The sequence below is a fragment of the Equus przewalskii genome, chromosome 9 (genome assembly GCF_037783145.1).
Source record: "Equus przewalskii isolate Varuska chromosome 9, EquPr2, whole genome shotgun sequence".
Lineage (NCBI taxonomy): Eukaryota > Metazoa > Chordata > Mammalia > Perissodactyla > Equidae > Equus > Equus przewalskii.
Genome location: NC_091839.1, coordinates 13,200,926 through 13,215,671, shown reverse-complemented (window position 1 = coordinate 13,215,671; position 14,746 = coordinate 13,200,926). Strand labels below are relative to the sequence as shown.

Below are 14,746 nucleotides of genomic sequence, written 5' to 3'. Positions count from 1 at the left end.
CACCCTGAGCTGCTATGCATGGCAGGGATCCCGACACCAAGCCTGGGCGGCTCCGGCGGCCCCACCTGGAAGAAGGTCATGGTGGAGCCAGCGTGGATGGTGCCGTACTCAATGTTGGTCTGGTCTGCCAGGTCATCAGCTGACTCCACAGGCACCTCCATGCGCTGCACGGTGAGGAAGGCGGCCAGGTTGGCCGTGTAGGAGGAGATGATGATCAAGGTAAAGGCCCACCTGGGGGGTGGGAGGGGTGAGCTACAGGCTGGAGCCACCCCTGCCACCCTGCTCCCGTGGTCATGCGCCCCACTGGTGGTGCCCCCCTCAGTAACCCCAGCATCTGGAAGGCTCAGTGACTGCTGACTAGTGGAGAGGCCGGGAGCGTGGATTCTGGAGCTAGACTCCCTGGGTTTAAATATTGCTTCTAGAGACTTCTACTGCCAGATACAAGAGAAGAAGATGGTCTGGAAATACCCTCTTACTGTGAACTAGAAAACTGGACAGGATATAGGAAACTATTTAAAGACATAGGACGAGAAACATCACAGGACTGTAATCCCCGAGAAAAGAGAAACAAATGATGTGAGGCTGGTCATCACCCAGGCTGGCCGGCTGGATTTAATTCATGGACTGCAACACCAGGAAGGAAAACCCAAACAGTCTGGCAATCTCATTGAGTTGCTGAGATGGAGATCAGAGATCAGGGAGGCCAAGATGGCTGAAATTTGTGGGACAGAGTACCCAAGAGGAGGGAGCTGCAGGCAGAGAGAGGGTTCCAGAAATCCACATGGGGTCCCCTTGAGTCTCTGGCTGAATATCAGTCCGTGTATGCATAGTGTGAAACTCCAAGAGGTCAGACAAGAACACCTTTCAAAGACAGAAGAATTCCCAGGGCTCACACAGGGCTGGAAATCTTTTGAGCTCCCTCCAACCAGAGCAGAGAGATCTCACTGAATACATGAGACATTCAGTAGGGGCCCAAAAGGACAAGACATCAGAAATAGAGTTAAGTTAGCCCTAGAATAAAGGCCATACTAGACCTGGCACCAAAGAGCTTAGAAACAGGCCCGGAAAGGATCAAAATAACCCACAAGTAACTTAACTGCCTACTGGAAAAAGTCCATGCCTCTTTCAACTAATACATTCAACAAAGTAAACAATGTAAAATTCACAACATCTGTCCTCCGAAAAACAATTACCAGACACACAAAAGGTGCAGGAAACTGTGACCCATAACCAAGAGAAAAGTCACTCAATTGAAACAGACTCAGAATTGACAGAGATGATGCAATTAGCAGACAAAGACATTAAACAGCTGTTATAGATACATTCATTATGCTGACAGATGTAAAGAAAAACATGAACATATTGCAGAGAGAAATGGAAGATACAAAAAAGAAGTGAATTGAGCTTCTAGAGATGAAATATGTAACATCTGAAATGAAAATTTTACTGGAGGGGATTACACAGATCAGACGCTGCAGCAGAAAAGAAAGGTAATTGGAAGAAAGCAAAAGACTGTATCCAAAATGAAGCACAAGAGGAAAAAAAGACTGACAATGAGCACAGAGCCTGAGCGACCTGAGGAATAAGAGCAAGTGGTCTTACATGTGCGATGACAGTCCCAGAAAGAGAGGAGAGAAAGCGGGTAACAGAAAAAAGTATTTGAAGAAGTAATGCCCAAAATTTTTTCAAATTTAATGAAAACTATCAACTTGTAGATCCAAGAAGCTCAATAAACCCCAAGCAGGATAAACACATATACACACCAACACATCAAAGCACATTATAATCAATCGCTGAAGACCACTGATAAACAGAAAACCTTTTTTTTTTTTTGAGGAAGATTAGCCCTGAGCTAACTGCTGCCAATCCTCCTCTTTTTTTTCTTTTCTTTTCTTTTTTTTTTGCTGAGGAAGACTGGCCCTGAGCTAACATCCGTGCCCATCTTCCTCTACTTTATATGTGGGACACCTACCACAGCATGGCTTGCCAAGTGGTGCCACGTCCACACCCGGGATCCAAACCAGCGAACCCCAGGCCGCTGAAGCAGAACATGCGCACTTAACTGCTGCGCCACGGGGCCAGCCCCACAAACAGAAAATCTTAAAAGTAGTCAGAAGCAGGGAAAACACATTACACACAGAGAATCAAAGATAAAAGTGACAGTAGACTTCTTGCCAGAAAGTATACAAGCCAGAAGACAACGCAACAATGTGCTGAAAGGAAAAAAAAACTGTCAGGGCCAGCCTGGTGGCATAGCAGTTAAGTTCATGCACTCCACTTTGGTTCACCAGTTCGGATCCTGGGTGTGGACCTACACACCGTTTATCAAGCCAGGCTGTGGCAGGCATCCCACATATAAAGTAGAGGAAGATGGGCATGGATGTTAGCTCAGGGCCAGTCTTCCTCAGCAAAAAGAGGAGGATTGGCAGCAGATGTTAGCTCAGGGCTAATCTTCCTCAAAAAGAAAACCCTGTCAACCTAGAATTCCATATCCAGCAAAAGATCCTTCAAAGAAGAAAGCACACTAATAAATTTTTCATACAAACAGAAGCTGGGAGAATTAACTGCCAGTAGACCTGAACTTCAAGAAATGTTAAAAGTTCTTCAGATAAAAAGAAAATAATACCAGATGGAAACCTGGACGTACATGAAGGAATGAAGAGTATCAGAAACGGTAGCTGTGTGGGTAAATATAAAAGACATACTGCTCATGAAAAAAATTTCTTTAAAAGACATTACTTTTTAAGCAAACACATCCATATGAGCCTAATATACTGTGGGGCTCACAGACATGTAGAAGTAATATATATGACAAGAGCACCTCGAAGGATGGGAGGGAGAGATGGACGTATACTGTTGCACAGGTCTTGCAACTTATGTGAAGTGGCATAATGTTACTTGAAAGTATTTTGTAATAAACTAAACATGAATTTTGTAAACCCAGAGCAACTAGTAAGAAAAATTTTAAAAGAAGCATAGTAAATAGTGGACATAAAACAGAATCCTAACAATCTCAAGAAATCCAAAAGAAGGTAGTAAAGGGGCAACAGGGAACAAGGAAGAGATGGGACAAGTAGAAAACAAATAGCAAGTTGGCAGATTTAAACCCAACCCTATCGATAATTCCATTAAAGGCAAATAGTCTCAACCAGTGGTTGGCAAACTAGAGCCCACAGGCCAAATGTCACTTGCTGTCTGTTTCTGTACAGCCCACAAGCTAAGAATGGTTTTCACGTTTTTAAATGGTTAAAAAGAAATCGAAAGAAGAGTAATATTTCATGACACATGACATATAAAATTCAAACTGCACTGTCAGTGTCCCTACATAAAGTTTCATTGGAACACAGGCACGCTCATCCATTTATGTATTGTCTGTGGCTGCTTTTGCACTATAATCAGAATTGAGCAGTTGCAACAGAGACTGATGGCCAGCAAAGCCTAAAACATTTTACTATCAGGCCCAATACAGAAAAAGTGTGTCAACCCCTGCTCCAAGGCCTAAGTATATGTTGCCTATAAGAAACCCACTTTAGTGGCCAGCCCGGTGGCCGAGTGGTTAAGTTCGCGCACTCCGCTTCGGCGGCCCAGGGTTTCAGTGGTTTGGATCCTGAGCATGGATATGGCACAGCTCATCAGGCCATGCTGAGGCGGCATCCCACATGCCACAACTAGAAGGACCCACAACTAAAAGTATACAACTATGTACCAGGGGGCTTTGGGGAGAATAAGGAAAAAAAATAAAATCTTACTAGAAACCCACTTTAAATATAACAATATTGATAGACTGAAAAATAAAAGGATAGGAAAAAGATTTGCTATGCAAACACTAAGCATAAGAAAGCTGGGGTGGCTATATTCATACCAAAGGTAACTTCAGAATAAGGAATATTACCACGAATAAAGACAGAAGTTATGTAATGACAAAGGCGGTCAATCCATCAAGAAGACATAACAATCCTAAACATTTATGCACCTAATTACAGAGCTTCAAAATTCATGAAACAAAAAGTGATGGAATTGAAAAGAGAAATAGATACAATTTCTCCCACAATTACAGGTGGAGGTTTCACCACTCCTCTCTCAATAATTGATCAAACAAGTAGACAGGAAATCAATAAGGATATAGAAGCCTTGAATAACACTGCCAACCTACTGGCCCTAACTGCCATTTACAGAACACCGCACCCACCAACAGCAGAATGCACATCTGTGCAAGTGCACACAGAACAGGTACCAGGATTGACTGTACGCTGAGCTGTAAAACAAGTCTCAATAAATTTCAAAGGATTAAAATCCTACAGGGAATCTTCTCTGACCACAGTGGAACTAAACTAGAAATCAATAATAGAAAGATCTCCGGAAAATCCCCAAATCTTGGCTCCATCACTGTCTGGCTATGTGACCTTGGACTCACCTGTGAGGTAAGTACAATTGCAGGCCCCTCCTCACAGGGCTGTTGTGAGAGGGAGTTACATCTGGCACAGAGCAAGTGCTGTGCCCAAGTGTGTGCTCTGTCTTGGTGACTCAGGACTGAGAGGCGCCCACTGGCCTGGCTACGGGATCCAAGGGCGGCCACTTGTCTGACCCTGGCCCCCTCTGTCCTCCTGCGTGGCAGGTGAGAGTGGCCAGGCTCCCTGCAGATGGCAGAGATCTGTGGGGCCTGAAGACAGGGGAGATGCTGAGAGGGGCTCCCAGACTGCCCGCTCCTCCAGCAGATCATAATGAAAACAGCAGCCGTCCTCTGCTGAGCACACGTGCACAGTGCTGTGCTAGGCACTGCGGTGGGGGTAGAGTGGAGCACAGAGAGATGAATAATATGCTTCCTGCAAAATAAAACCAAAATCCAACACACAAAGACCTAGCGTCTGATACAGCCTCTCCAGAAACCAAGTCTCTCCAAACCCATCCCAGCAGTCAGTGTCGTCATTCACTCAAGACAAAATTATTCAGTGCTTGGTACACACCAGGCACCACCTAGATCCCAAGGATACAACGTGGCTGACTGGTGGTGGTGATGCGGGGGAGGTGAGGCCACTCACTGAGAGAGCGTGGGGACACAGATGGGGAGTCCAATTTGGGAGTAAGGACACGAGCTCCATTTCTGACAAGTTGAGTTTTGAGGACGTCTGTCAGGCACCCATGGAGAGGTCTGGAGGTGAGGACTGGAAATGTCAGTTATGAACAGCAAGGGAAGCTGGGGGTGGATGAGATGGCCCTGGAGGGTACAGAGCAGTGGTCCCCAGGAAGGGAGCGCCCCAAGAGGTCTGAGAGGGTGTTCAGTTAGGCATGGGGCACTCCCAAGCCAGAGTGACTGAGGGGGCTCCTGCTGTCAGTGGCAGGGGCAGGTATCTGACAATGCAGCCCTGGATGAAAAACAGGGAAAATCCAGTACGTGACTATCTGAGCCTAACTCCTTGGTACATAAAAATCAAAGTACTGTTTGCATGGTTATAAGAGAAACCGAAATCTCTAGAAATGCACCTATTGCTTAGACTGAAGAACAACTGGATGTCGTTTTGTTTGAGGCTTTGCCAAGAACTATTCACCATTTGGGGAAATAACATCTCTGACAGGAGCTCCGCTCTGGTACTTGAATCACCAAGTCAAGACACTTGGACCAGCTGCATTAGAAAATCGCCACGTTCACAGTGATTTGTATTTGTACAAACATACCCATCCATGCACTATTTCAAAGTGTCAAGTCTTGAGTGTGGATGTAATTCTATTAAATAGTCTTACTTCTCATAATTCCAGACATATCCATTATAAGTAGGTGCAACCACCTGACCACTGTATCCGTCTTCCAGCACAGTTCTGCCCAAGCATTTACGTATCACTATTGTATTGTTTTATCATAAATCACTTCCCTTTTTCTCCTTTGTATTGGAATTAGGGCATTTTATCGATTTGTTTTAAATCATGTGTGTAGACAGATATATTACCCTTGAATTTTGTCAGCATGGAAAAGGAGATGTTATAAAATATTTGCTGTAAAAGGAGGGTGTTGTGGGGTCAGCCTGGTGGCGTAGCAGTTAAGTTCGTGTGCTCCACTTCAGCCCGGGATTTGCCAGTTCAGATCCTGGCACAGACCTAGCACGCCTCACCAAGCCACGCTATGGCAGGCGTCCCACATATAAAATAGAGGAAGATGGGCATAGATGTTAGCTCAGGGCGAATCTTCCTCTGCAAAAAGAGGAGGATTGGCAGCAGATATAGCTCAGGGCTAATCTTCCTCAAAAAAAAAAAAAAGGGTTTTGCATTTGTGGGCGCTGAAAAATCACTGTTGTGGAGTGAGGAGTTCCACGTGAGATGGCAAGGGTGAACTGAAACAGAGGATCCAGAGGTAGGAGGAAACCAGAAGAACACAGTAGCCTAAAAGCAGGAGTTTCTAGAAGGATGGCTAACAGGGTGTCCTGGACATATCAATAAAGGGGTCCCATGTGACCGTGGTGGAGCCGGGGGGAAGGGGAGCCAAGGTGCTGGCTAGATTGGAAGTTGTAGGCCTTTCTTGCCAAGAGGAGTTGAGGAAAATGGCAAAGCAGTGGCTGAAGTCATGGCCAAGTCTAACTGAAGGTAGACGGACAGGAAAGCAGGCAGGGTTCAGAGGGCAGGAAAGAGGGAGGTCAAAGGACTCACTTCACGGGAGTGAACGAGGGAGAGTCCAAGAGGGGCTGTGGTTGGGTACCACCTTGGAAACACTGATTTCCAAGGCAGAGCTGTCTGATGATGACGAGCCCTCGGGTTTAGCTGCAGGACGCTGTGACCAAGTGGACACTGGAGATGAGGGGCCCAGAAGGCAGGTTCTGGCCGAGCTGCTGCTGTTCAGGTGGCAGCCAAGTCCCCTAGGGTAGTGGCACCCACCCCCACCGCCTCAACACTGCCCCTAGCCTGCTGAATTACTGGGCCGGGGTCACGTGGAGATTAATCAACATCTGTTGAATGAGCGAATGTGCGGGAAGACTCAGGGTGGAGACGAAGTTGAGCCCAGGATCAAAGGCTCCAATGAGGGAGCGGGAGTGACTGGGGGCTTCCTGGGTGACAGCAATGGGAAGGAGCAGAGAACATCCAGCTGGAGAAGAGGGTCCCTCACTGAGGAACAGAAGGGATGGCCTGCAGAGAGGAGGTCATTGGTCCCCTTTCTGACCTGGGGACTTGGCCACATTCGTCACAGAAGATCTCCTCATGCCCTCTCAGCCACCTCCTCACACACACAGCTCTCTCCTGCCTGTCTGGAATGCTTCCCACTCTTCTTGGCATAGATGTCTCTGTTTTAGCCATTAGGACTCAGGGTAGATGTCACTTCCCTGAGCACCCCATTCTCTCATGTCCTCTCTCACTGCGCCCTGTTTGGTTCCTCAGTGGCACAGTTTACTGCATCTGATGCATCATTATATTGGAAATGTTAATAAATTTCACTCGGGGTAGGCAGAAGAAAGCCTCCCCCCCACCCCCAAAGGATGTCTACATCCTAATCCCCGGAATTTGAGAGTATGTTTCCTTATGGTCTTTGCAAATCTGATTAAGTTAAGGAACGTGAGATGGGGGATTATCCTGGATTATCTGAGTGGGCCCAATGGAATCATAAGGGTCCTTATAAGTGGAAGAAGAAGGTCAGAGTCAAAGATTTGAAGATGTTAGGCTGCTGGCTTTGAAGATGGAGGAAGCGGCATGAGCCAAGGAATGCAGGCAGCTTCTAAAACCTGGAAAAGGCAAGGAAATGGATCCTCCCCTGGAGCCTCCAGAAGAAACAGCCCTGGCAACTCCTTGATTTTAGCCCAGGGAGATCTATTTCGGACCGCTGACCTCCAGAACCACAAGAGAATAAATTTATGCCATTTTAAGCCACTAAGTTTGTGTAATTTGTTGCAGTAGCAATAGGAAACTAATACAGGGTATAACACTTGAAATGACGCAAACCCACAAACTTCAAAAAAAAAAAAAATCATCAAGATGCAAAAGTTTCAAAGCCAGTGGACCAAGAAAATTGCAAACAACTGCCATACGGTAGTTAGTCCCACTTAGTCGGGAGAGAAAAACCTGCCACCATTACAGTTGAATTGAACAAGTTCTGAGTTAGACAATATCTTTGGGACACGTTCTTGGTATAAAATATGACATCCTTGTGTTTACATATCTGTTTATTTACTCAGTGGCTCCTCTGCCTCTTGGGGGCTGATTCTTCACCTAAGTGCCTGGCTCATGGAGGGGCTCGAGAAGCATCTGTTGAATGATTGTTGATGCATGAATTCTGACTGACGGGAGGAGGTGAGGAAGAAGTGCTCTGAGAAGGGCCAATGCCTGGGATTGCCCTGGAGAGATCACCAGGGGTGGGGAGTAGGGCTGGGCTCAGGCAGCGGAGGGCCGGCTGGAGTGAGTGGCGCTGGGGAGGGAGCCAGGTTGCTCTGGCCCTGCCTCTAGCCAAATGTGTGTTCTTTAGCAAATCACTCCCTCTCTCTGGGTCTCAGTCTTCTAATCCATAAAACCAGGAGAATATTCTCTGTCCTAAGCATTTTCCTCAGCCTTCTGTGGTTCTAATGAGGGAAAGGAGGTGAGAAGACTTTTATGAACTGCTACCAAACCCAGTGCTATTTAAAAGACACAGGTAGCTTTTGCACAGTGAAGGAAACCATCAACAAAACGAAAAGGTAACTGACTGAACAGGAGAAGATATCTGCAAATCATACATCTGATAAGAGGTTAATACCCCAAATCTATTAAAGAACTTACAGAACATAATATCAAAATAATAAACAACCCGATTAAAAAATGGGCAGATGACTTGAACATTTTTCCAAAGAAGACATAGAGATGGCCAACAGGCACATGAAAAGATGCTCAACATCACCAGTCAACAGGGAAATGCAAATCAAAGTCACAACGAGATACCACCTCATACCTTTTAGAATGGTGATTATTAAAAAGACAAGAAACAACAGGTGCTGGCAAGGATGTGGAGAAAAAGGAACCCTTGTACACTGCTGGTGGGAATGTAAATTGGCACAGCCACTATGGACAACAGTATGTAGGTTCCTCAAAAAATTAAAAACAGAACTACCATATGATCCAGCTATTCCACTTCTGGGTATTTATCTGAAGAAAATGAAAACACTAACTTGAAGAAATATATGCATCCCTATGTTCATTGCAGCATTATTTACAATAGCTAAGACTTAGAAGCAACCTAAGTGTCCATTGATAGGGGAATGGATAAAGAAGATATGGTATATGGATACAATGGAATACCACTCAGCCATAAAAAAGAATGAAATCTTGTCATTTGTGACAACAAGGATGGGATCTAGAGGGTATTATGCTAAGTGAAATAAGACAAATAAGACAGAGAAAGACAAACACCATATGATTTCACTTATATGTGGAATCTAAGAAACAAAACAAATGAACAAATAAAACAAAACAGAAACAGACTCGTAGATACAAGAAACAAACTGGTGGTTACCAGAGAAGGGAAGGGTTGGAGGGGGCCGGTGAAATAGACGAAGGGGATTAAGGAGTACAAACTTCCAGTAATAAAATAAATAAGTCATGGGGATGTAATGTACAGAATAGGGGGTATAGTCTATAATACTGTAATAACTTTATATGGTGATAGATGGTTACTAGACTTATGGTGAACATTTTGTAGTGTATACAAAATGTCAAATCACTGTTGTACATCTGAAACTAACATAGTATTGTATGTCAACTACACTTCAAAAAAAAAGACGAGTAGCAAATGTGAATGCCTATGGAGGCCAGGCCAGAAAGTGACTGATGTAGGGGGAGATAGGGGACTGAGGAATAGACATCGATACCAGGTGGGAATGCTGGCCGCACGCTACCGGATCTCCAGAACTTTCAAGAAGAATGAGAAATCTGGATATGGTGAATTTGTCCAATTTTTAAATGTTGCCAACTAACTCAAAAAAGTTTTAAACTGTGGGCCAGACACCACCAGTTAGGTGCAGCATCTTCTCTGACATGCTGACTTGGAGCTTGTCTCAGGGGCAAAATAAGTTCTGTCCAAGTTACTGGGTCCCCTGTGGGACTGTGAGGGAGCAGGCGTCCCTGTCTGGGCTTCAGTCTCTGCCTCTGGACAGTGAAGGCTGCCCCGGCTCAAGGATTCTAAGTCTCTGTGACTGCCAGGGCAAGGTCCAAGACAGTGATGGCAACGCTGATGCTGTTCTGATTATAACCCCTCGTGTCAGTAGTCGCACCTTCCCATAGCAGCCTCACGATTCCTTACAACCTGAGATGTGGGCATTTTTATCCTCATTTTTCAGATAAGGAGACTGAGGCACAGAGAGGGGGTGTGCCCTACCCAAGGTCACACAGGTAGCGAGTGGCAGAGTGGGGCTCAGCTTCCCCCCCCCCAACTCCCTGGCATGAGCTGGCGGTGGGGAACAGGGACCCGCCCAGGCCTCAGGAGGACCCCCCAGCCCTGGGTGCGGCAGACAGAAAGCCTCTTACCAGACTCCGCTGACGCAGCGCGTGGACAGCGCCCGGGGCATAATCTCCGAGCCCTGCTGCATGAAGCCCCCCACGGGGAACCAGAGGCTGTTGCCCAGTGTGTACTGGTTCTCCAGGATGTGGGGGCGCGCCCGCAGGCACGGGTGTGGGTTATACCACTCATAGGGGCTCAGCCTGTGGAGAGACGGAGGGGGTGTGGATGGGGCCGAGTGGGGAGAAAAAGGAGGGAAGCAGGAGAGAGACAGAGCCACCATGATCAGAAGAGATGAGGAGAGAGAGAGAAAAAGGAAGGGAAAAGAGAGACAGAGAGATGAACAGAGAGAGACACAGAGAGAGAGAGACACACACACACACAGACAGAAACAGAGAAAGACAGAATGAATGGGAAGGGGAGAGGCCCAGAGAGAGAACCACAGAGCAAAAGTCAGAACCACGAGGGCGGAAGAGGAAAGAAGGCCCAGAGACGGGGCCAGAAGGGAGAAGGGAGGGTGCAGAGAATCCGAGGCCCCAAGTGGAGGCCAAGGATGGTCAGGACAGACGACAGAATGTGCAGGTCAGTCACAGAGTGCCCCCGCTCATGCCTCCTCCCCACACCCTCTCCCTGGGCAGCCGGCAGTGGACTCACCTGGCAGCCAGGAACAGGACGCAGCTGACAGCCAGGTAGGCGAGAAGCATGAAGAGCCACACAGCAGGGGAGAAGGGGTCCAGGAAGGAGAAGTAGCCAGGCTTGCGGCCCTGGGGGGAGAGGGAGTGAGCCCCGGAGCCACCCTGACCTCAACCCCTGAGCCACAGCCTTAGCCCCTGCCCATCCCCAGGGGCCCAGGAGCCTGATTAGCCCATCAAAGGTCCAGCCCACAGCCTCTGCTTCCCTTGGGAACACAGGCGTCTGGCCCCACTGCCAGCTCCTGCCCCAAGCCTCCATGTCTCCGGGGGAACGGTACCATGTGCACACGGTAGAGGATGCTGATCCCCAGGGTCATGAAGGGTTTGGAGAAGTCGATGACCTTCTCTCGCTCAGCTGTGATGGTGAACGCAGCCACAGCCAGGTCTGCCTTCTGCTGGAGGGGAAGCAGGGTGGGGGCAGAGGGGCGGGCCAGGGAGACAGATGGGCAGTTAGAGAGAAACGCACTGAGAGAGACTATCAGAAGCCAAGAGAGAGGCAAAGAGAAAGGAGAACAGGAGGGGCCAGGAGCCTGGACTGGCTCCAGGAGTGCACCATGGGCCCCAAATTGGACCCTCGTCATCTCACATCTGCTGTAACAGGCTCCTGTGGCCTCTTTCCTGCCCGGCTGCCCCGCCCCATCCAATCCCCCTCACCCCCCGGCAAGCTCATTAACACCCTGCTTTATAAAACCTACCACTGACCCTACCTCCCCACCCTGGGGGCCTGGAGAGAGCCTGAGATTGGAGGTGAGATGCCTGGACACTGACCCACTCAGGACCCTCTTTGGGCCTTGGTTTCCTCCCCTGTCTTAACAGTTAACAAGATGGAACAGTTATTAATGTGCTGACTGTGTGCCAGGCTCCATGCCAGATAGCGTTTTACTGAGATTACCTTGTATGCTTCTCCCAATAGCTCCCTGAGGGCCACTATTAGCACCATTTTATAGACGGGGAAACTGAGTCTCAGAGAGGCAAAGGCACTGGCCAGTAAAGGCAGGAGCTGGGGACCCTAAAGCAGAAATGTGACCTCTATTCTCCTGCCCCCAGCAGGCACTAGTGACCTAGATGAGTGCATGAAGGCACTGCTGAGGCCCAGGGCCAGTGCCCAACTCAACTGAGATGATGACCTCAGGGGACACTGCATGAGGTCCCAAGCAGGGGAGCTGGGAGGGTTGCCTGGGGTCCAGGTCTGAAGGGGTGAGGGTGGGGTCTGGGTAGGTGGGACAGGAGAAGGGTTTGGGTTGGGTTCTGGCTAACACACCTGGAATCTCTGATCCAAAAGGGCCATCTTGATCAGGCCCAAGGGACGGTAGCCAGCCTTTAGCTGTGGGCTGGACACAAGACTGGGAAAAAGCCTGGCACTCTGCATGCCCCGCCACACAGATATACACACACTGAGCACTGTACATGGTCACGTCTACTCCACCACCACCATGTGCACACCACACCACACCCCCACATGGGTGCCCAGACACAGGCCAACCCAGCCACACACCATCCACAAGGATGCAGGCCGACAGACACATACCCTACACACAAATGTAGGGAGGAGGAAAGACACAAGCGGAGGTAGGGAACATTCTCTGGAGGCAAAGTGCACACACTTGCACACATGGCCCTCACATACGTACATACATAGGGGAGCAGGCAGGGCAGGGCGCTGGGAAGAGCCCAGAGCAGGAGTGGGGAGCCCCGAGCTCGCTGGGTGACCTCAGGCAGGGGTTTCCACATCTCTGGGCCTCAGTTTGCTCATCTGTAAAATGGGGGGGGGGAGGTGTTGGGCAAGATGTCTACACAGCTCTCCAGGTCCTGGGGTTGGGACTGGGCTCCCAGGATGCCCCCTTTCAGGCATAATGACTCCATCCCCCAGGCTTCAAACAGGCCCCAGCACTGACTCCAAATTCAACCAGAGACCTCTCCCTGGGGTGGAAATAAAAGAGTCAAGGTCCTGGATCACTGGCCAAGGGGGAGACACAAACTCATCCCAAAGGGGCTGAGAGTGAGAGCACACGAAGTAATACAGGCCCAGGCAGAACCCAGGTCAGGAGAGAGAGAGCACAGGCCCAAAAGATAACCACAAGGTAGAGAGGTGACACGGGCTGAAAACAAAACCAAGGTCAAGGAGAGATCACGTGGGGTCCAAATGGAATCCAGGATCAGGGAGAGAAGAGAGAGATCTCAAAGACAACTCGACACCGAGGAGAGGGGACAGACTCAAAAGATAAACCAAGAGTAGAGAGAGATGGCAGGTCAAACAACTAACGCAGGGGTAGGGAGAGACGGCGCCGGCCCTGGTATGACTTGGGAGCGGAGAGAGACAGCACAGCCCCAAAGCAGTGTCCAGAGGTGGCAATGTGTGGCCAGGGCCCAGGACACGGCTGATGCAGAGCACACCTGGGAATCCCTGCGCACCAAGTGAGGGGCTGTTCCCCCTCCCCGTGCTCTTGCCACTGACTGAGACATGGATTGTCAGCAACAACGACAGCTCATACAGGAACCCAATTATTTTTATGCACCCACAGGGAGTCTGTCCTGGCAAGACCCTCCACAGGGCCCAAGTCCCATATCAGAAAGCAGGAGGCACTGGCTTCTCAGAGGGGCTCAGGAGGGCCCTGGTGGTCCCTATGCTCAGGAGCCCACTTCCTCCCTGAGGCCTGCAGGGCTCCCGGCTCCTTTCTGTTCCATCCCTTGCTCAGCTCACTGGCTTCCTCACCAGCTCCTGAGACCCTGTCTCAGGCCCAGCACCTAGGCCAGGCCTGCCTCTTCTCTTTCACTTCTCCCGCAGGAGCAAGGACAGAGAAACCCTCCAGGATCTGTTTAATTCTCTCCACCTCCACCCCGAGGCCCAGACCACCCATATCTCTCTCCTAACAACCCCATTAGTCTCCTCACCAGCCTCCCTACTGCTGCTCATAACCTCCCAATGCAAAGGGATAGTCCACGGTTTAAAATCTGTCAGTGGCTTCCCATTGTACTGAAGGCAAACCCTCTGATGGCCAAGAGGCCCTGCATGATGTGAGAGCCACTTGCCCACTGGCCTCACCTCACGCCCTTCCCCTCGCCCGCTTGGCTCCAGCCACAATGGTACTTTTTGCTCTTTACCACAAAAGGCTCGTTCTCTACCCCAGGGCCTCTGCACTTGCTCTTCCCCAGCTCTTCCTCACCTCTTCAGCCCTCCCCACAGCAGCCTCCAGACCCCACATCCCCCACCCCAGGGTCCTCTCCTTCACAGGACCTACTGCCTTGTTTCATATCCTTCTTAGCACTACTGGAGATGACCTTGCCTGTTGGCTTATTAATGGTCCGTCTTCCCTACTAAATTTCCAGTTCCTTCCCTGGCTGGTTAGAGGTGCACCCCAGAGCTTACACAGAGGTTCCCAACAAATGCTGCTTGTTTTTGACCAAATCCAGCCTCTCTGAATGCACCCAAGGCTGCTACAGCTCCCCACTGCGTTCCTCTCACCATCCCTCTCGTGCCAGCTGCTCTCTGGCCTCTGTACCCTTGAGCAGTGGGGCAAGTAGAAACAAACCATTTTTACAAACACATATAATACAGGAAATTAAACTGATGCTTTTAAAACAGAAAGAGATCACAACTTTTAAGAGAAAGAAGAAA

At 49.0% G+C, this 14,746-nt stretch overlaps 1 protein-coding gene across 3 annotated transcripts in view; it reads right to left on the bottom strand.

The window, feature by feature from the left end:
• The window catches only part of GRIK5 (glutamate ionotropic receptor kainate type subunit 5), a 56,164-nt gene that overhangs the window by 7,905 nt on the left and 33,513 nt on the right, over positions 1–14,746 (bottom strand). For 2 of the 3 annotated variants that reach the window (XM_070557907.1, XM_070557906.1), the window contains 4 exons: positions 11,409–11,525; positions 11,093–11,202; positions 10,468–10,641; positions 66–231 (listed from right to left, as the gene is read on the bottom strand). In XM_070557907.1, coding sequence (XP_070414008.1) covers positions 66–231; positions 10,468–10,641; positions 11,093–11,202; positions 11,409–11,525 — 567 coding nt within the window. The remainder of the gene's footprint in view (positions 1–65; positions 232–10,467; positions 10,642–11,092; positions 11,203–11,408; positions 11,526–14,746) is intronic. The other variant, XM_070557905.1, reaches the window with a different exon arrangement.